This window comes from Falco punctatus (genome assembly GCF_963210335.1).
Source record: "Falco punctatus genome assembly, chromosome: 6".
NCBI lineage: Eukaryota > Metazoa > Chordata > Aves > Falconiformes > Falconidae > Falco > Falco punctatus.
The window spans coordinates 13003586-13026426 of record NC_137585.1 but is presented as its reverse complement, the minus strand read 5'-3'; the positions used below and the strand labels follow the sequence as shown (position 1 = coordinate 13026426).

General features: G+C 43.2%; 1 protein-coding gene across 5 annotated transcripts in view; it reads left to right on the top strand.

Moving 5' to 3' along the window:
• Positions 1-22841, top strand: part of ETV6 (ETS variant transcription factor 6) — a 139942-nt gene that overhangs the window by 25718 nt on the left and 91383 nt on the right. For 2 of the 5 annotated variants that reach the window (XM_080392425.1, XM_080392427.1), the window contains one exon: positions 22020-22149. The exons of 1 other annotated variant lie outside the window; for it this stretch is intronic. In XM_080392425.1, coding sequence (XP_080248551.1) covers positions 22020-22149 — 130 coding nt within the window. Of the gene's footprint in view, positions 1-3477; positions 3498-22019; positions 22150-22841 lie in introns of those variants that run through there. 2 more of the 5 variants (XM_080392428.1, XM_080392426.1) reach the window with 2 other exon arrangements.

Here is a 22841-nt window from a genome sequence, read left to right as displayed (position 1 = left end):
TTTTAGAAATTCACTTACATGATGATATATTAACTTTAAAGCATGTACTTCAGAAATAAAGGAGTTTAACTAACAGCAACAAAAAAAGTTAAAGTGAGATTTACTCAGTCTCTTTCTGTGTAGTACATAAATTCATGCACAAATACGGAGTTTGCAGGAGGAGACTGGTTAGTGTTTTTGGGTTTTTTTAATTAATTGGATGAGAATGTGATGCATGTTCTTGCATGTGTGTAGCATATTTATTACAAAGAAATAGAACTGGTATTAAGTAGCATTTCCCATGAAAAATGTCCAAAGATAAGATTTTTTTAAGGTAGATTTTCCTTGTAATAAAAAAAAAAAGTTTTTATATCTAGTTTCACAAGAAACACATTTTTCTGTAAATACAAGGACCTATTTTCTTAAGCACAAACAGAAAATCAGCCATTTATCTGTATTGCTTCCCATCTTCAGATCTCTGCTCTGTCCTTAAAAACTGTTGAGTGTCCTCAGCTCTCATCAATTAAAATAGATATGGAAGCTTATCAGCATGTCACTGGATTGGACTCAGAGAAATCCAGTTGAAGACCTGGTTAGACGTGATGTTCTGGCTGCAATTAATCCAGACTGAAGAGGTGCTGCCTCAAGTACTTATCACAGTATTATTTATCTCTTCCACCTCCACCCCACCTGCCTACAAAGGCTCTTATTCGCTCACCTTTGCCTCTGTAGTTGCTGCCTAATCCATTTCTAGCAATTTTTTTCCTTAATGTATTCTGGATATCAGTTTTTTAAACTTATTTTTAATTTGCAGTTAAAAAGTTGTCATTTTCTTTAAATGGTGAAACTGGGAAGTTGAAAATCCTATCTTGGTAGAATTTACCTCCCACTGGTCCTGGGGTCTGTCATGGTTTCCTGAACCAGATTTTCCCTGTATCCAAAGCTATTTTCTTAGTGGCATCTACATACTGAGGTAAAGATGTTGATTAAAAAGCAAAGCCTTGTTCTGTTTTAAAAATAGCAGAGAATCTATTTTTCCATTATAGGGAAATATGAAAAGCAGATGGTAGGATTTTTTGGCAGTGGGAGTTACTTTATTTGTTGGTGGAAAAGAGCTTGTTCTGGAGAGGGTGTGGGGTGTGTGTGTGGAGGACGATGTGATTTGCATGCTCTGGTGCTGCAGAGCTGTCCCAGATGTATCTTGACCCATGCTGCGAGCAAAGCTTGAAGTAGTTCAGAGAGGATGTCTAGGCAAGGTGTGCTGGGCAGCAGCCTGCCATCTTGGGTTGGGCTTGTCCAAGCAAAAGCCAGCTCTCTGTGGAGCCTCCATCTTTTTCTACTTCCTTCAGAAGCAGAAGCCCCTTCACTGTATAGCTGCTTGGGCACAGGCTGAGTGCATACTCCCTCTTTCCAAATGCACCTGTCATGCTTTGGTGTCAATACATGTGGCATGGCCATGTGTGGGTGATGGTGGGAGAGAGCTGGGCCACTTTCCTTGGCACTGCTGCTGGCTGGAGAGGTGAACTTGGAAATATGCTTCACTTGGTTTTTGCGTTAATAAGGTGGGTGTAAAATATGGGTCTCCTTTGAAAGGTGCTGTATGGAGAAGGCAGCAATGCAGCTGATGTGATATGTTGTGGCTGGCTGTGCATGTGTGCCTGAAATCTGCCCAGGACTTCAGAACCTAATTGGTGTAAAAGGGATATTTTGCTGGGAGCCCCGGCTTTCTCACAGCCATAGAGAAAAGCGAAGCATGCAGGGTGAAGCTAGTGTAACAAGTATGGTGATGGTTGCCCTTCTGCTGCCTGGGCATGTGGGGCAATTCCTTGTGCCTGGCCTCACACCAACCCCCCTGGCCTTGCCAGTGCGGTCTCTTAGCATTTCTAGTACAGGGTTTGCCTTGCAGCAGAGTCCCCTCATTCGGGGGGGGGGGGGGGGGCGCAAAGAGACTCCCCTCTCTCATAATCTAAACCCTGCTGTGAACTTAGTGCTGGCACATGGCTTAGTTTGAGCTGCGCAGCTGAGGTGCCATTCCCGTCTGCCTGTAGGCCGGGGTTCAGGTAATTGAAATTATCCCTTAGCAGCTTTAATCAGCAGGTGGTTCATTGCCATGATGTATTTTGTGATCCCAGTGTTGCTCAGGCTGACCTGCTGCCACCCATCTGCTGGCTTGATTGGGCAGAGTTACCACCCTGGGTCAGGAGGTCTTCCCTTCAAACCCGGGCTCCCCTGCCTCTCCAGCTATTATGCGTGCACTCTGTATGTTAACGTTCCTCACCCTCTATCACGAGCCATGCAACATCTGCTCAGTTCAGTTTTCATCCCCCTACTAGCTAGTGAGGAAGTGACTGTGCTTTGCAAGATGGTGGGGGACGGAAGGGAGGAAAAGCGCTAAAGCAAAAATGGGCTTGTGAGCCTGGTGGTGCAAAGCATCCCTTCTTTCAGGCCCTCTCTTTTATACTAAATTTAACTACTGTTGCAAATGAGCAGGCTTGTGCTCAGTAGCAGCATGCACTTTGTAAACTGTCTCTGTTTCCTGCCGATTTCATGTTTTGCTAGGAAGGACACAGCACAAGACTTGAGATGGGATTAAGCAACGAGCATGGGCATTAGTGGAATGACTGTAGTGAGAGATGGGCTTGTTCTCTCCCTCAGCTCTGTCCAAGGGGAAGTAGCTGTGACCTATCATGTAACGACAGACTTTTCCTTTAGTGCTGGAGCCATTCTCTTGTGCCATGCTTTAGTTGCCTCCCAAAATTGCCTGGTGCTGAAGATTTATTAAGGGCTCCATGATCTGATGTCTGTGGTTTGACAGAAGCAGCTGACAATGCTTTAAAAGGAAATATGTTGTAATATTTCCTCCACAGAGCCACTGATGAGAAACTCTGGACAAGATTTTTACTTGACAAAATTCTGCTTTGACATAGTTGAGAGAGTCAGGAGATTTCTCCTGTGGTTTTTCATTACAAATGATGTCATCATGAGAGCAGCACCTTTTGCATCTTGAGGATCTGCCTGTCCCTGCTGATAATTCCCCACCTAAAATCTTAACTCAACGTGGGTCACATTAGATGCACTTCAGCAGCAGCAGGCTGTGAAAGAGAAGTGTGAACAACCATCTCCATGGTAAGGAGATTAAGAAGAGTCAAAGTTTGTTTAATCTATGGTTCAAGTACTTTTATAGGGACAAAATCATGTCCAAGTTGTCTGGAAGCCTGTTTTCTGCATGAAACTTGAAGAAAATGAGGCCAAAGTTCAGGTAGACTTTGGGGGCTTTGCAATACTGAAGGAGATCTGTTGCATCAGTGTAAGTAAAATTTAACTGAAGAAATAATTTATGGGTTGTTTTTTTCCTGTAAGTTCCTCCCCACCCCCCTCCCCGCCATTGGCTTTGGAAGTCTTTAAATAAAGGTTTGTATTTCTGAATTCTAGCTGAATGACAGCAATGAAACAGCGTATGACGTCTACTGTTTGGACAATCATCCTTAAGGTGCTCATACATCACCTAGAATAATCAGGTACAGATTTTTTTTATATAGACTTGAAGTTTTCTGAAAATTGAGATGACATTTTGGCCAAAGTTTGTATAGATGCAGGAGAGAATCATAACCTCAAGTGCAGTGCAAGAGCAGAGAGGATCCATGTGGCCTTACCCCTTCTGCTCTCAAAGCTCAGTTAGGCCCTGCTCCTCAGTCATCAAAGCTTATTTAGGCTTTTGCTATCCACACTGGTGTGGCAAATAATAGCTAGCATGGAGAACTATGCCTTCACCTTCTGTATATGTTTAGAAATTAGTCCTGGCTCTCTGAGTGATGCTTTACCTACTCTTGGCCCAGATTTGGTGTCTGTGTGTGTGAGTGTAAGTGAACAAAGCTTACCACCACCCTACCACCCTCCCCTGCCTTTTCTTTGGAACAACAGTTTCTGAAATTGATAGGTAGAAAAAGATACAAAGGAAAAGACAAGCAAATAGTCGTGTGGGTGCTCATGTTTTAATGACAGAAATTGCCTGTCTAAATCTGTGTCAGGGAACAAAGCACTTGTATAGTGATGAGGGTAATCCCAGGTGCAGATTGGCTGCCAGGAGTTTAGGAGTAATCTGTGGATACGGGGAAGGGGAAGGTAGATATTTTAAATGTATACATAGTATGTGAAAACACAGATGTATCACTTGTGCTAGATTTTTTGGAGTTGGGGAGCGTGGTGTGGGGTATTTTTGTTGTCATTTTTGAATACTGATGTAGATTGCATGCCTTAAATGACATCCTTTAGTAGAAAAAAAACCATCTTGAGAGATTGACCACTAAAATTTTGTCACTGCTCTGGCAGTATACCTTGGAACTCCAGTTTCCCCACTACTCTCCCTCCTGTTCATATGCACATCCTTTACCTCCACTAGAGTGTTGCTTTCTCCTTGAGCTTAAGTGGTTTAAACTCAAGTTATGAAAATAGAGAGTGAACAACCCTAGTTACATTAACTCTGCAGCTGCTGATGCAGTCACTGTGTGTAGCTAATCAAATGCTTTTGTTTAACCTGAGGGTCACTTTTGCTTTGGTTTGAACCCCCAGTAGCTTCAGGTAAGCCCCTGGACTTTGCTCTGGAGCAGATAAGGAGCACTCATGCATTGTCTTCTGTCTAGTTTGCTTCAGGTTTGTAACTAATGGTGGCAGGGTGGTAAGGAGCAGCAATTAAATCCTGCAACTGTTTAGTAAACCCTGAGTTTTGACTAGATGGGAATTTGTGGTCCAGTAGAAATTGAAATGAAGAGATAACATTTGACTCCTATTAATTAACACAGTTGTAAAATGTACTAGCCCACATTTGCTTCAGAGAGACTGCTTTGGGTGATTTCCATAAGTTGAAACACCACTTTTGAGACCAGCAGCATGCTATGTTTGGTGCATGATTTGTGTGGTGTTTTTTCTTATGTACAGAGGTAAGTTAGTTTGTATTAATACAAGACAACATCCCACCCCACCCAGATGACCCCTAGTGTGGCAATGAGTTTTATTGCAAGATTAGCATTGAGTTGTGTCTCTGCAAAGAATGGGGCAGCTTTGTTTCAGGTGCAGCTAATTTTAATGGATCCACAATGACCAAAAGAAATTTCCCATTTTTATGGTTTATGGTTTAATCAGAAGGACCAATTTTGCTAGGGTGTGTGAGGATGGAATAAAATGTTCTTATTTTAGAAAAAAAGACTGATTTATTCATTGTATTAACAGGCAGCTGTAGGTCTTCTCAATAGTGAACACAAACATACTTTGGTCTCTGTTCTGTAAGACTTGCTGAGGTATTTGGATTTGCAGTTGTTGTGTCTGAAGCTGGCACACCTAGTGCCCTTAGAACTTTGTGTTTCCATAGAGAGGGGGCAAAAAACCCCTACCACCTTTAATAAAAAAGTGTTTATAGTTAAACCTTGAAGTTAAGAGTCATCGCTGCTTCTGCAGACCAGGGAGTCTGTGGAGTTTCCTCCCACTTACTCTCATGGGTGTCTTGTGTTTTCTTCCCACCCTCATCAGTGAGATCTGATTCTTTTCTGTGTTCTCAGCTATATCTGGGGCTGTCAGTGTTTCCCATTTTTCCTATGCGCTAGTGAATTTGTGCCCCTAAATTCTCACCTGTCTTATAGTAACAGGCTTCTTCATTCTCTCCCCAAAGTAGGAACTCTGGGTACATCTAATAATAATATTTTCTGTTGTGCCAAGGGTGCTATATGCACCTTCCGACAGGGTTGATCCATTTTTTTTTTTCATCTGTTCTGTAATTACAGGCTTAGCTATGGCAAGGGGTATTGTCGTGCTGCAATATATCACAGACGATGTCACCAGCCAGCTATTGCAAATAATAGGGGCAGGTATTTCTGCTCACTAAAGATACCTGTATCTCCATTTCCCGCTTCTGCAATTTCCAGTGTTCATCAAAACCTGTAGTTCCTGGTGTCAGTAGGAATGTGCATGTTTGCTCATAGATTTTTCCTTTTTTTTAAGATCAGTTTATGCAACATCAAAGTTCTTGCATTTATTTTTACACACTTCCAAGTTGAGATTGATGTGAGGGGTCCCTGTGAGGCGAGGCTTGCCCAGCAGCCGCCTGCTGCAGGGCCCGGCCCAGCCGCTTGGCCGCGGCACCCTGAGGAAAACCTGCTTCAGGACGGGTGAAACACCACGGAGACAATGAGGTGTGAGGGAAAGAAATGTGAGGAAGGGCCCTGGGAGCACGGAGGGCAGGGAAGGAGGGAGCTGCAGGCCTGGGATTGCCCTGCAGCCCTCGGAGAGGGGGCCTGTTCCCCCTGAGGGGCCGCAGGCCACGGCGGGCGCTGGCGCTGGGGCAGGGCAGAACCCCCGTCCCCGGCGCCACCCAGAGGGGGCAGAGGAGGTGAGTGATGCGAGAAAATGTAGTGAAAAACCTAAAACTACAGGCAGGAATTGTAGATAACAGGAACCATCAACAGGCAGGCAGGAGCCTTGCTGGGTGCGAAGAAGGTCTGGGGCTCAGCCCGCTCAGCACTTCAGAAGGGACAGTTATTACAGATGCAGATGAGCTCCACAAGAATGTAGATCAGTAGCCTTCTGACAAGGATGTGCTAATTGCTAAAAGAAAAACTACTGAAGTGCTAAGGCTCAAGGGCACTAGGATAAAATAATTGTGGTACTGGGAGATCACGACCTCCTACTCAAATGCACTCCCCCCCCCCCCCCCCCCCCCCCCCCCCCAAGAGAGTGAATCCTCCTCTTGGGGAGCATGCCCAGTAAATTTGAAATGAACTGTACCTTTAAATTGAAGCAAGAAAGCAATTTAACCAGTACTTAGTTAGTAGGTGTAGACTTCGGGCAGAACTAACCAACTTAACCAACTTCACTGTATAGATATGTATTGTGAGTACAAGTAGGTGTGCAAGTTAGGAGGAGCGAACCCCCTTGGACCTGGTGCTGCAATAAACATACCTGCTTTATAACTTATCCTGAGTTATAGAGTTTAATTCTGCACGTCAAGATGACTTTCAGCACAAGTTCCTGATTATTACTATAAATTTTGACATTAAGGTTAAAGTAGCAATGGCAGTATGTAATACACATATATAAGTGTATGTGCATATGTGCGTGCATGTGTTGAAAGACAGCAGAGCTTTGCCTGGGGGCCTGTCTACTCTTCCACCTATATCAACTAATCTAACAAAAAGTTTTAGGGTTCTGTACAAATGAGGCTACTCTGCTTTTAGATGTGTTAGTATCTGTAGTATTTCCTGCCTGGGGCCTTGAGTCATTGTGTTTTTATTGCTAGGATTCTAGTCTGGATGGGGACATGAAGATGAGAAGCTTTTGGAGTAAATAAATAAATGGAGTTTTCTGTGGCAGTTTAGAGTTATGTAATTTTAGCGCTGGATTAGCAGGCAAGAGGCAAGTGGAGTCATTGCTGGTTGTGTGATGATTGCAGTTTATTGTGTGAATATCATGCCATCATGCATACAGCGTGCACCGTTCTGTCTCATTCAGATTGGATTCTCCTGGTGTGAAGAACCATGCCTGCCATTAGTGGGCTGTCTGAATGTCTGAGCCTAAAAGTGGCTCAAGCATGCATGCTGTGGAGGAGGAGCCTGTGTAGGATGGCTGCACTATACCCGTGAAGTCTGATCCACACAAGTTATAAACATCTAGGCTGTTATGAGAGATCCTTCCTCACACTCCTATGTGGTTACGAATGTAGATATTACTATTGAACCCCTCCACGGTGGCCACAGAGGGAGCTGGACCAGCTTAGACAGCTTACAGCCATAGAGGATGGTGTTTCTGTTGGGCTTGCAGGGTCAGGAGGGCTGGCTGTTCTCATTTAAGATGATTTTAAGGGTTCCTGTACAGCTGCCTTTCTGATGTAACTGGAACCTTGTGAATGATTTTTTTTTTTTTCAGGTGTGTAAGCAGTGGTGCCCATTTACTTGTGCAGTAAGTTTGTAAATCCCTCAGAAATTGTTTTTAAATCACTTTGGGATCCTTGTGCCTGACAGGCAGATCCTGTATAAGTGCATCGCCCAGCCCTGCTGAGGCAAGGCAGCCTTGTGAAGCCCAAGCCTTCGGGAGCAAAACTAGTTGCCAGAGAAGCAGGTGTGTCAGCTCAAAGTGGCCCTTTGGGAGCAGCTGTAAGCTCGAACTTTGCCCATTTATTTGCTCAAGGTTTTATCTCATCCTTTATTATACAGCCCAGTGGAAATGAATATTTACCATGTCAGTTAAACCAGGACCATCTGAGTGGCAGGCTCCATGTGTACTACGTGGCCTCGCGGGTGAAAGAGTGGAGTGATACGTGAGTGTCAGAGGGGAAGGCCATACTTTCTGTGCCATTGGAGAAGACAGGGACACCTGAGTAAACAGTGGGCACCCAGGGCTGTGTGGGTAGGGTGACTGGTTTGGTATACTCGATTGATTCCCTATCGCTGCCCCCCCCCCCCCCCCCCCCCCCTTTTTTTTTTTTCTCATGCCCATAGAATTTTTGTTCTGTGAGGAAATTCTGACATCAGAGCAAGACAAGAGTGCTCTGAATGGAAGGCTAAACTTGCATGTTATTTTTCATTTTGCTTCAGGATTTTGAATGTGGATAGCAAAATTAATACTGAAACATATATTTCTTCTGAATTGAAGACTAAATGTTCCACTTGGAAAGTGTAGGACCACAGTGTGCTGCTGTGCTTGAGACAAGTTATTCTGAAAAAAACCCAGCAAACCTCAACATTAAAAAAACCCTGTGTAGAAATTGAAAGGACTATTTTTGGTGCAATGTGTTGATTCTTAGCAAGATTGTGTGTATTGAGGGAAATGTTTACTATAAAATTTGTTACCACTTCTGGTCTTCTGATCCCTGGCAGCGGACTTACAGCCAGGCAGTTGCAATTGATGATCATTATTTTTTGTCTGGTGCGTTATAGGAGGATAAAGCAGCATAATTTTCTTGGATTGGAAACTGTTTGGTGTTGGAGATAAGGCTTCCATATCCACATACAGTAGCCCAGCCTTGGTTGGGAATTAAGCATGTGTACATAGGGGAAGCCAGGTAGATGCTCAGAAGACCTGCTCCCTGTTCCTGGCTCTGCCTACCTTGAGCAGTTCGTTTGACTGCTCTGTGCTTCAGTTTCTCATTTTATCTGCCACAGAACTTACCTGTTTAGATGTTAGAACAATTTGAAATGGGACTGCCTGTCACTATTCAAAACAGCTGCTCTACCTCAACACAGTCTTAATAGTAAACATAAACAACTATGGTCTTTGGATGTTCAAAATAAATTTAGGAAGATTCTAGTTAATTTTTGATTTTTCAACTGTGTTACCAAGGGATTGATCTTTGGACCTATATAACCAAACTTTTTCCTTATTTCCTTTCTGTTATTCTGCCTTTCGAAGGACTTTGTGGAAAAGAAAGCAGAATAAAAATCTCACAACCGGTTTGGCAGGTCCTGTATAAACAGGAGAAATGCCAGGAAAACTCTCATGTCTTTGTTGCCAGGTTTTTTGTTTTTTTTTTTTTTTTTTTTTTTTTTTTTTAAATTCCAGTTAATTTTCCCCTAATGGAAACCTCAGCCATCACTATGTGTGAGCAGGACCGTGGGGAAGGGCATGTGGTGGAAGGAAGGGGCTGGAGGATGCTTGCTAGAAGGAACATGTGTGTCCTCAAATACTGAGAATGTTCCTATTCTTGGGCAGTTGTCCCAGTCACCTTCTTGGCTGTAGGAACAGAACTGTTTTGTCATGCTTCTTGTAAGCAGGTTGGTTGGGTGTTTGGTTTTTTTTCTATTCCCCCGTCTCCTCTGACAGTCTCACAGCTCAGCTCGAGTGTTAAACACACCCTGCTTGATTAGATGGGGGTGATTGATGCCCCCCTGTTTTGCTTTGCTTGTGTCAGCAGAAAACTCTGCTGGTTTTTAAGGCCATTTAGCAGTGAGTTGGGTTGGTAAGGAGACCTGCCTTCCTAACTGGATCTGTGCCGTTGTGTAACTGTGGGAAGGGTTGGAGTGCCTCTGTCCCTGATTCTTATGGCAGAGGAGGGATGTGTTTCTGGAACGGGTTCACAGCTTTCTTCTGATGCAGGCCATCTCTGCTACCACTTGTGAGTCAAAGGATTTCAGTCAGTGCTTTGACAAGGAGGAGCATTAGAAATCAAAAATGCTCATGGGGAGAGTGTTTAAAATCAGTGCTAAAATGCAAAGTGGAATGATGTCTTCTCAGAGCTTTTGCATGATGACTATATCATTTTACTTCTCTCTTGTAGCTCATCCTGCTGTTTCCAGAGCAGCAATATAATCTCAGAAACACGGCCATATGGGTAGAGTGGCGAAATGGGAAGTAGGCAACTTGCTGCTTCTTCCTACATCTCTCTTCCCAATTGTAAAAGAGGATTTAAAAAAGATCCTCTGGTGCTTCTCAACCTTGACTGTTTTGGCTTTGAGCTCTTCAGGGCAGTCCTCTGGTCGGTGTTTCTGCAGTGTCTTGGACAATGGCCCTGTGGTTCAGCTTGCCTGTGAGTGCTATCACTATATAAATGTCAAGGCCTAATGGCTGGGTTCACATCCCAATAGAGTTCTGAGGAGAGAATATTTTCTAAGGTGTTGAAGTAGGTTTTCATGCACCCTGTGCTCCTGATGAGCTAACCACCTAATTTGCATATGTTTTGGTCCCTCCATGTGTAAAGCTATAATAATGCTTCTCCTCATTGCAGGAAAGTGGTAAAGGTATTACAGGAAATACTGAAATAGTGTAATAATGAGGACTGCGGACGAGCCTTCAGATTGAGTCAAGACAGGCCCAGGACTAGCACTTTACACTTTTTCTTAAAGGTGGCTGCAGTTTGCTCCATCAGCTGGCTCAATTCCCAAGCTTGTCATTTATATAGTGAGGCAATATTTGCAGCTCATAAGCAGCCTTATGGTAAGGATGGAGTGGCTCTCACTAGTGTCCGTTCAGCTGTGAACCAGCAATGCATAGCTGTGAAAACAAGCCAAAGATAACCAAAGTGAAACTTCAGCACTTCTCTTCTGCCAGGAGCAATATCACAACCAGTGCTTTGGCATTATGAGCTAAAACAAAATAATAATTTGAGGAAGAACAAAAAGTGATGCAAAGGTTGAAAGGAACAATTAAAACAATTGGGGAACTTAACAGACAGGAAAAACTATGGCAGAAGGAGAGCAGCTAAACTGGGATTTTTTGTACTTAGCCATCCCAGGGCTTGACAGACCTGTGGGATCAGCATTATCCCATTGCCCTGTTGATACAACCAAGGCAATGAGGGCTGTGGTAAACGCCACAGCTTGTTTTGGAGAATCAGTAGCAGGTCTGGGAACAGACTTCTGTCCTTCTCACCATTTCTCTTCAAATCACTTCCATGGAGCTCCCCCACACACCCTCCACGTGCTTTGTGGTGTGGCATCTGCCACCCAGCCCCATACAGCAGCACTATGCAGGGGGTGATCCACTTCTTGTTCCCCTGCTGAGTACTGGGAGTGCCGCTGGAATTTCCAGAGTGAAGGAATAAGGGCTGTGTGGGATGTACCCTGTCACATGGACAGGACATACCTGGAAGGCATCTCTTGTTTTCAGAGCAGTTGGGAAAGGTTTGCTAATAGCTCTCCTTACACAACAGAATATTCATCCGCTTAGTTCATTACTTACTAGCTCCAGGCAGGGACATTGCAGATTTGTTAATGGTAATGGCCAAATCATTAGAGTGTGCAGCATTAATGGAGGAGAAAGCATTTAATAAAGAGCCATCACTCGACCCTGTCATTGTCCCTGGAATACAGTCAAATTCAGGCTCTGCTCTCCTCTCACCTATCCTTTCTTAAAAGGATCGCTTGCTCGGAAGCATCACCTTTTCAAACACATGTGAAAGCTCATCTTTTCTTGAGTCAGATATGCTGTACCATGACCAGCTGTTTCTGTACAAACTTATTTAAAAAGTCTCCTTAAAGTTCTGCCAATCCCAATGGTTCTGTGCTGGAAGGACCACGTTTTGTATAGCAAATAACATCTTTCTGTGCCTCAAGCTATCCCCCAGGTGGCTTGTTTACTTTTTCTAAGTAATGTTTTGTGTCTGATGCACTGATCAGCAAAAAGTTCAGTTTCTTATAGTTTGCATTCTCAGACCCATAGGTTGCCAACCGGAAAGACCCTCCAAAAGCTGCTAAATTGTTAAATACATTGTAAAAGAAACCCAACCCCGACTCTTGTACAGGTTCACCTGTCTGTAGGTTTTATTTCTTTTCATGTAACTCTGTTTCCTTCAGTGTTTTAATCACAGCTTCTTACTAGCTTGTCCTTCTGCGGTATGTCTTCCAGATTATCTTGCCTTCCCTGTTTCTTTTTTTCTTTCCTTTTGGTTGTTGGGCTGTATCTATCATATCTCTTTCCATCTCTGTAGTTCCTTTATTCCTTCCTTACAAGCTAGACCTTCTGACTCTTGTAAAAATTGTCTGACCTGCATATATAGATGTGTGTGTATATATGATGCAGAATGAAGAGCCTGAAATATGCAGGTTTCAGTATTCTAAGTGAAATTCTATCAGCTGTTTTTTATATACTTTCCTTTGTCAGCTAGAGTTTCCTTTTTTAGTCACACTGTTCTCATGTTGTGCACGTTAAAAAGTAAGTGGCTGGAGTAGGTGAAAGATAGTGTGAGAGGAAGATCGTAATTTGATGTTTCTTCCATATCCAGTTTCTGTACAATAGACAAGGTCAGTGCAAGTATGGTCCTTTTTAGGAACTCCCTCTGCATTTAATATGCTGGGAGTCAAATAACCTGAGTCGTTCTCATATTTTTATAGTGGCAAATATCCATCACCACTTGTTTCTGGACTAGCCTATTAAGACAGTCTTTGAGAATGAGTATTTTGTTTGGCCGTCTTTCTCTCTTTGTGGATTCTGTTCAGTTTTCCTGGGCACCCAAGTGGATCTGCCCATTTTTTCACCAACAGCCCTTATTATAGCTATTCTTTTCCTGGGATGGCCTAGATTCCCTCTGGAAAGTTGCCTTTACCTACTTAGAGTTGTTGAACAAGGGGGTATAGCACACTCCCTGGCATGCTGTGTATGCTGAATTACTTTTATGCCACTTGAACCTTTAGGAGCAGCAACTGTAATGTGTAGGGTTAGACCCAGGTTTATCTGTGTATTTGGTAGATCCTTTTTCATGGAAAGTCTGCCAGAAGTCTGAAGTGTGATGAAATGCTGTCATGAAAATGCGGTGGTGCTTTGTATGCCAATAGTATTCTGTTTTGATGGTGAGGAAAGTCGTAAAGATGTCACCCATGCAAGGTTAAACTATTGTCTCACAGGATAATAAGTAGGTACACCAGTTCTCTGGTCTGAGTGGTCTTCCAGTGCCAGAACTCAAGCCTGCAATCAGGGCTGTCTTCTCAGTGCCTCCAGCAGTAGTTAACTTTTCTTTGTAGAGGAGAGAAGTTCTCATGCTTATCAGGATAGGCACCTATGTGATCACACATGAAGAACTTTTTTCTGGTTTGTTAAAGTAGCTGTTTTTTGGATGTGTCTGTATTTTTAAATGGTAACAGATATAGGATAATTATGCATGTCATGATGCGATTTGTTTCCAAAGAGATATATATACATACTGTTCACCCTCAGGTTCAAACTGATTTTGTGTAGATAAGGGAAGAGGGTAAACTTGAGTGATTGAACTGGAGAAGACAAAGATGTGAACTTTTACTTCCACTAATGTAAATCAGGACCAGAACCATTTTTTAAAAATAATCACTGGAGAATTTTGCAGGTATAGATGGGAGCAGAGTCCAGGTGTGCAATGGGACCAAGAAGGGTCATTTCTTATGTTTTTAAATTGTATTTTTGAAATGTGTATTTCAGAGTGTTGTAGCTCCTCAGGAATTTTGTTTCCATCAGTGACTGAGGATTAAAAGAAGCTATGACTTTCATGTGAATTACTCTCCCATGATTTTTCCACTACTTAACTGATGGGCATGTAGATAATCCATGGCAGTGAATGAATTGACCTTGTCCATGTGACAGTTCTGACCTGTGGTTTGTGCTATGGAAACATTTGATATCCCTTGCTGTGAAGGATCCTGTTCATGGTAATTGTAGCTTCAATAAAAATGTTCAGAAACAACCCTTGTAGAAAGAGCAGAAATTCTGATTGTCCTTGGAAATGTGTTTGAATACATAGTAACATTGCAGCTTGCCAGTATATTGACAGCTCCATGATGCAACCAAGTGAAAAGGTTTGTGCTGCCATGTCAGCCCTGAGATGCTGAAGAGGAGCTCCAGGATTCTTCTTTCCCTTAACATGTGAGAGGGCAGCTCCCTGTACACCATGTTTCCCCTTGGTTTTTCCGTCTCAGTTTCATGGCCTCCAGAAATTTTGCACTGACGTGAGCGTATGACTCCAGTAACGGGCATTCAGGGTGAATTCCCACGCATACAGGCAGAGTTGTACAACCACCGTATGTTACAGAGACGAGGCTTCCCAGCACTCCCTGTTTTAGAAAAGAGAACACGAAAAATATGCAGTGAAGTATCTCTGACACGCAGCTGTCTAAGCCTGGAAAGTCTTTCTCTGTTGCCTTCCCTGCTGCTTACTCGCTGGCTACAGTACTTCAAAACCTATGGGTTTTTTTTCTAGCTGTGCAATAAACTCTTTGAGTCTTATGTTTTATTTTGTGCTAAGTGAGTGTGCTAACAAAATCATGATGTAGGTGCAAAAGGAGATGCCCTGTGGATCAGAGCAGTGGCCCACCTTCCTCCATGCCCTGCTTAAATGGAGGTCAATAGCAAGTTCTCCAGAGGAGTGTTGCAGTGACAACCCCACAACGTAGATTTTGGAGTTGCATGTGGAAAGGAGCCAAGGACAGACAGTTTCTTAACATCAGGCAGTTGAATCTGTGATTGTCTTCTGCCTTGAAGTAGTAGGTTAGGTGGGCCAAGTCCCAGCTTTACTGCCACCTTTTGGAGCCTTGCTTCACAAGGGTGGTTGGAAGAGTCTTTCACATCAAATAGATATGTCTTTACTCCCGTTTTGCCATGATTCCACTGCCAAATTCTGAACCAGAATCTGTCTCCCATATATATTTTTTGCTGCCTAGCTGGGTTATCTATGGATAACATTCTTTATTATTAATATAAATGACTAATCCTTTCATGAATCTTACTAAGCTTTTTGCCTTAATGTTATCCTGTAGTTTTACCTGATACTATCTTCCAACAGCGTGTTTCTATTCCCCCATTAGCAGTGACCTCAGTGCAGAAATACTTTTTGAGCATGTGGTTCAGCTAGTTTTTTGCTTCATTTATATTTGCTAATTTGAGGTATTTTGCAGTGCTTAGACAATAATGCAACTGTATCATGGCATTTTCAACAACAACATTGACCTCTGCAAGCTGCCTTTTCACAACACTCGAGTGCATCAGTATTGCTGTCTGTACAATTTTAGTTTAATTAGAACAGTAGCTGTAATAATTTTGGGAGAAGCATGAACTTACCCACTGTCTCCTTTCCCCTTCCCTTTTGTGATGAACTGTTGCACTTCGATGTGTGTTTCTTATTTGCTTGAGTAAGGATTGAGATGTGAGAGGCTAGCCATCTCCTGCCCCTGTGCCAGGAGGTTTGTCAGAGGCAGGCTGGAGGGAGGAGGCAGGGAGGAACTGAACTTCACAAAATCACGAAGGTCACTGAGACAATCTCTGCTCTCTATGTGCAGGAAATGAGATGTTAATCTTTTCCCAGTGCTGCTTTGCATAAGGTCCATTCCAGAGAGCTGTGTTTGTTTTAATTTCTCTAATTACTGATAGTGTGCTGATTATGCTGCTATAGATTTGACGTGAATTGCTGTATTAATGGGATTAAAAATGAGAAGTCTGCCATGGAAATTAAGAAGACGACAGCAACTGGGGGAAGGGAGGGAAGTGGAGAGTTTAATTCATACCCCGGTACTGCAGAGCTCTACTTTGCTTTTTCTGGAGCCTGATCCTTTGTCCCTGGCAGAAGGTGGAGTATGCAAGCTGTAACATTGACCAAAATCCCAAAACATTTTAATTGTGTATCCAGTGCCATACAGTCTCTTAAGGGCTCTGATTTCCCCCCTCCTCCCTGTAACTCATCTCATAGTGGTCTCTTGGACTTTCATATCCAGCTATAGTATTGCATACAAAACACCGGTGAACACTGTCTTCCTTTCCTTTGGTCTTCCCCTCGCTTGTTTCCCTAATGATTAACTTACTTGAATCTTCAGCTGTTGTCCCCTGTGCTACTCTGTGGCTGGTTTGCTGGCATTGCCCGGCTGAGTGCCCAGACATGCAGGGCCTTCTGAATCTTTCCTGCAAGAGCCTCATTCCCCCTCAATAACCCTTTCTCTAAGGCCATTTCCCCTGCTCTGCCATACATAAGGTACCTACTCCTAGGAGGATCCCCAGCAGCAAAACCAGCCAAACAGCCCCCCCTGCCCCGACTCCCCACAGCTCCTGGTCCCTTGGCTTGTCTTTCCTCTTCCCGTGCCTCAGTGTGCTTGCTGAAAGAGATAGCAGCTCTGGTCCCGTGTGCTTGCAAGAGATGAATGTCCTCCATGATTCGCAGTATACAGTGTTGTGTCCAGCTTTCACAGTCCTGAGAGCTACAACCATGTATTTCAGACCTTGATTTACACAGGCCAAGGGCATGTTTCTCGGGGATTGTTAAGCCTAGGGCTTCCTCAGAAATCTACAAGGGCACCAGAACATGTGCCCCACTTGCTAGTGCTGCCCCCTCTGAGTGGACATCCCACAGGCGAGGAGCTAGAGCAGGGTGATGGGATGATACCCAGGGAGCTAGAGGCTTCCCTTAAAGCAGTGTCTTGCTGCCACGGTCCTGTGAGTAAGCAAGGATGTCCTGTGAGGTAACTGACAGGTAACTTTCTCTTCCTTTACTTCTAACTGTGGGCTTCCCAGTAGTTATCACAGCAGAAATTACTGTATCTCCACCTTGCAGTAACACCTGCTTCTCTGGGGAGCAAGAGGAGTCTGGGCTATTTGGAGAAGCAAAGGTGAACAGCAAATGCAACAGGACAGGCGTGGAGTGGCACACATACACCAGCACCCTGGGGGGCAAATGCATGTCACCTTTTACTCTTGGTGAATTTCACCCTGTGTGGTATCATTATATGGGGTATAGGAGTAAGTTTTTATGCAGTGATAAGTCAGATAGATGCCTTTTCTGTCCAGCACAGGGTATTTGCACACCACCTTGGCTGTTTTGGTTTCCTGAAAACTGCTGCATAGGTAATGCATTTCTTTGCTTTATCAATTAAAAAAAGTTGTAGTTGTAGCCTATCCAACTACTAAAGTAGTCATATCATTGGGACAATTTGAGGGCTTGTTTAGCATGCTTTCTTACATATTTTATTATCATTTCTGCAAAAACATGTATGTCCTTCGTTCCTGCCATCTGAGTGAAGTTAGTAAAGGGACAAAAAAACTATCAGACTGTAAGCTGGAGAACATTCACGATGAAGACTGCTGCTTTGGAGTTTGGAAGGGTGTGATTTTAACAAAAATGTGAAGCTGTTTTTACTTGCAGCCTCATTTATCCTCAACTGTTAAGACTTTTTTTTAAAAAAATGGCTATAAATTTAATTTTGCAATTTTGAAAATGTTTTTTATCATTATTCTTATTTTAGCAATAGAAATTATTTGTGTTCCTGACAGAATTTTCTAACTGTTCAGGTAGGTTTTGTCTGTGAAGGATCTACCCCAGTTCTTCAAACTGAAATCGGTGTGTGCTTTGATGACATTAGGAGTCTAGTCAGCTGTTATCTACATTCCTACTAGATAATCATGATCAATATATCTTCTGAGTTACCTGCCTTTTTTAGACAGGATGATCTAAGGCTTTCTCAGCACCTGGATGTTTAGTATTGTGTACTTTTCTAGTACAAAGAGAAGAAAACCATAGCTTGTCTTGATTCTTAGCCATGTGTTTCAATCTGTCCCTGCTAGATCAGGGAGGTGAAAGTGTGCCCCACTCTTAGCAGACCTCGGTGATTGTCTAGATGGCACTGTTGGAGTACCAGCCACTAGAGTAAACCCCAAGGAGGGTCTGTGTAAAGGTTTACTTAATGCATCTCTTCCTTTATTGTAGTCAAGGTGAAATTCCATGGTGAAACTTTCCTGACTCACTGGAAGCTGAAGAAGCCTTTAAAAATGATGACAGCAAGCAATATGCCAACTGTTTTATCCACCTCATTGTGGCTACTGGCAAAATACTAGGGAGCTGTTATTTTGAAGTTGCTTGTACGTGGCAGTTTTTTGGGCCGGAGCGTTTGGTTACTTGTGGGTTTAAATGTTTATAGAGTCCCCTGGAAGGCAGCATTCTGGAATGTGGTAATGGCAATCTCTTTCCTAGCACTCATCACCAATAATCTCAAAGGACCACACCAAATGTGTATTGGTTTAGCCTCTTTTACCAGGAGACTGAACTGCAGTAAGGCAGTTGGCTCAAGTACACGCAAGGTTCATGCTGGTTCTGCTACCAGCGCTACCTATCCTTCCTCCAAAGCTGTTGCTTGAACAGCCCTGCCATTGAATGATCTATTCTTGGCCTTAATGCAAAAGGAAATATTAGATGGACTGTTTAGGAAATTCTTTCAGAAAAATTCTTAGTAGATGGAGTGTCTGGTTGCATAACCTTAGAAGCATGAGATAACAGCCATGTTTTTGTTTGATAGATCCCATAGAGAGAAGCACTAGGCAGTTCTGGAATTGTGAAGATTAAAGCAAATCTGTTCTCAGTAGTGTGAGCACAACAGGTACCTCCTGGTCGTGTGACTCTAAAAAGCCTCAAAATGCTTGGAGGAGGGAATGTGACCTTGTGTGTTCTTGCATCCGTGTAGGCCAGGAGTTGCGTGTAGCTGAAGCACAGAGCTATGGTAGGTTGTAGAACTGGACTGATGTTTTCAGTTCTGCTTCCAGCCATGTTACTGACTCATGCTGCAAACAGAAATGAAGCTCATTTTTCCACAAGCCTGGTGCCTTGACCTCCCTGTGCCATTACCATTCCACACCTTTTGGAAATCTGGCCAGGACAGTTACAAGGGCAACGCTTTCAGGATGCACTTGTTAAATGTATTGCCCTTGAGAGGCACATGCTGTCCTTTTTCAAGACAGCTTAACTCTGAAATTACTTAGCTCATTTGAGCTTTGCTCTTTCTGTAACTCAAGTTGTCTGTGTGTCTAATAAAAAGAAAAAGACTTAACTAATGTCTGTAAATTGCTTTGATATTTGGGTTAAAGGTGCTGGGAAAAAAGGCAGGATTATTAAGAGAGGGCATTTCAAAGGCTCTAGTAGGAGTCGGATACCTAACTCCCCTTTGTGCCTTGTAAAATGTGTTCTGCAAATACTACCAATTCACACATTACTGTGGGCATCCAAGGTGTATGGAAAAAAGTAACTGCATTTCCGCAACTTCTTTTTGGTTTTTACTGTCCTGTTCTTATGAATACTAGGAAACAATGAATCAAATGTATTTATTTAGAACAGTAAATCTCAATGAAGCTGCCTTGGTATATATCAAGCTACTGTATGCCTTTAGGAGGTTGATCAGTGTGGAGAGAAAGGCAGCAGGTACTGGAGGCATAATGTCTTCATTTGATACAGCCTCTCCTGGGTGTTGAGGGAAGTGTGTGTTCTGGATTTGATTTTGTCTTCTGCTTGCACTTTCCTCCTGCTGTTGGCCAGTGAGAAGACCCTTTGAAGCCACTGTGACCTGAGGTTGGGTTGTATCCTGTGTTCTTCGGGAAGGAAGAAAAGGACTTCAGATCTCCCATGTACCCTCTAGTCCCTGTTTGCAGAGGCAGGCATCTGTGTGGCTGTGTTTAACAAGTGTTCCTCTTTTTATAAATTCTCATTCAATAAAACAAGCAGCTGTAGTGTGGTTCGATTATCTGAGCTGTGGATCATAGCAGGAAATGCTAGGAAGTGGCTGGTCTCATTGCGAATCGCTGTTATTATGCACCAACGGTGAGAAGGTGCAAATGGGCAATGAGATTGCAGAATGGGCAGGGACAGTGGCACCTTTAGGAATGTGAAGCGTAGTCAGCTGTTTTGGGTCAGGGAAGGAGTTGCGTAAGGTGAAAGCAGAATGATGTTTTGTAGCTCCACAGGTGCATCTTTCACCATGTCTCAATGAACACCCCTGCTTGTTAACTAAGAAAAACTAAATTCAGATGAGCTAATGGATTTCTGTTGCCTGGACAGTGATGAGTAGCAAGAAACTGACTGAACACAGTAAGATGTTAAAGGGCTTTGTGGGAGACTGGGACATGAGGTTGAACAATTTCTGGTTAAAAAGTACTGAGCTGAAAGCCATGGAGGCTGTAATTGCAGAAATAACATAGTGATGGTGGAGTGAACCGGGCCTGTCTTCCCACCCGTCTAAACCCAGAATAGTTAGAACAGTTAATTCTCTACATGTCATCAGTCTTCCCTGCCATGACTGTCAGCAGTGGCGGCTATAGTGTAGTGGTGGGACTCCAGATGCTGAGGCAAGACTTCTGGTTCTGTGTGAGCTCCTGAGCAGCAAGCTGATAGCAGCACCTTCTCCAGAGTGAACTGGGCTTTCTTTGAAGTGGTGGCTGAGAGATGCAAGTCTTTCATGGTGCTCCATGTCCCATTTCTTTTTGGACTTGTCACCTAGTCAGCCTGAAAAGTTTTCTGCTTTGGTACATTTAGTAGGTATTTACTCATGTTGTACAGACCTTTCTTTCCCTTTGGTGGTCATGGTGCTAATGTAAGTTCTGTAGGTGCCTCTGTTGGCCTCAGTCTAGTTCCCTGCTGCATGACCATAAGGATGTTGTAGTTTGTAATGGAATTAACTATCTTCTTTTGCTCCAGTAACGAATTTGTATTTTCCATTTGACAGATATCAGGGTCAGGGCGGGGTACTCTTTTGCCATATACTCTTGCACAGGTACTCTTTTGCAAATGCTCAGAAATGAAGGTAGCTCTTTTTGCTTCTGTATGTATGTGGATGTAAATCTGTGCTGTTTGCACTGCCATCGTTAAACGTCAGCAGCACAGTTTTGGGCAGTAACATGCATTGCCTTCTAGGAAGCATATGATAATGATTTTTTTTTTAATGATCCTGTAAAGTTGTGGCTGTGTATATTTACAAAGGGTATAATTTGTGCTGTGATTGGAGTACAGGCTCAGAATATGGAAGTATTTTCCCATCAGATCAAATGAAATTTCAGTCTTAAATTTCTTGGCAGACGTTTTCAGAAATAAAAATCTAACAGTGACAATTATTAAATTCATGCAACATTAACAAATTGCCCTTTAACTCTATTTGACTGTCCTTGTGTAGCTGCTTTCTGTATGCTGACTTACTTGGTTGCAAGTTAAACTACTTCAAAGAAAGTGCTAATAACTAGTTTAGACAAGAAAAAAAAAAGTACTGCATTACTTAAGCGTAAATAGAGTAGGTTTTAGTGATAGAGTATGGTTTTCTGCAGCAAGAAAACTAATTCCTTAGTGTCTTTTAAAATGCTATGAAGGAGTAAAGCATTAAATACTTGATAAATGTACTCACATCGTGACTGATCTGTTAGCATAAGATTAAGTGGTTTTGGCACTTTCTGTAATGGTACTCATGCACGTATCCTGGAATTGCTGTCAAGATTTTCAGTGACATAAAAACCTCAGTCTCCCCACTTGTGTGTCATTTCCCTTTCCTCCCTCAGCAAATTTCTGAGAAGACCCTTGGAAACTTCATGGAATTTTGAAAATGAAACTTACTCCCCTAAAAGCTGTTCGGACCCTGGCTGCAGCACTGGGCAGCACGTCGCCTGTGCAGCGCTTGCCTGCAAGTGTGCTGTGCTCCGTGGCTCCCCGAGCAGCCGGGTGCATTGCTAGTGCTGCTCGCCCCCACCACCGCGCACACTTCCTTCCTTCCACCCACTTCCCCCACCCCTGCCTTGTTTCACACCTCTGTTTGTTCCAAAGTTCACGTTGTCCTTTTTCTCTGCCTCCCCACTCCCCACTTTCTTTTTAACAGCAGGAAAGAATTTCGTACACACCTCCAGTGAGCCCGGTACCAAATTACACTTCCTCGTCACCACTACATGTCCCAGTGCCTCCAGCGATCAGGATGGAGGAAGACACGATCAGACTGCCAGCACACCTGCGTGAGTGTCAGCGTGGAAGCTTCTTACGTTCTTGGATCGAGGAGGGTGCGGGGTGGGATGAGGAGGTGTTTCTGTTTTTATGGAAGAGAGCAGGGAAGCCCCTGGCTTTAGACTTTATTAAAAAAAAAACAACAAAACACAAAAAAAAACCCCACAAAAAAACCAAAACATAAAAGCTCTAGCTGATTTGATTTTTCTAAATATTCTTTTTAACCAAAGAAAATTACTTTTAAATACAGTACATTATATCACCCACCCACCCCATCCCCTGCACCCCTTGTCAAGGATTTGGCTTATTTCTCATGACAGGCACAAATGTGGAGGTTTTATTTTGATGGGAAGTGTTATGTTTCTTTCCATGGTATAGGAATTGCTCAGCAATGTGCTGACACAAGGTCAGAGTTTCACAAACTGTGGCAAGTGGGGTACATTTGTGCTGTGTATATTTTTCAGGTTGTTACAGGTCTCAATATTAAGTACTTGTAGTGCCCAGGCTCTCTACTACAGAGCGTGTGTGCTGACAGAGGCAGTGGGAAAGGAGGAAGAATGAGCTTAGCTGTGCACAAAAGGATGCTGCAAAGGAGGAAGGGCATATCACTGACATTGGAACAAAAACTGGAGCTGGGGGCAAGGCGAGAGCCAGGAGCTTCCTTGCTGAGACAATTCAATGTTTGAGGAATAGGAAAGGCCAA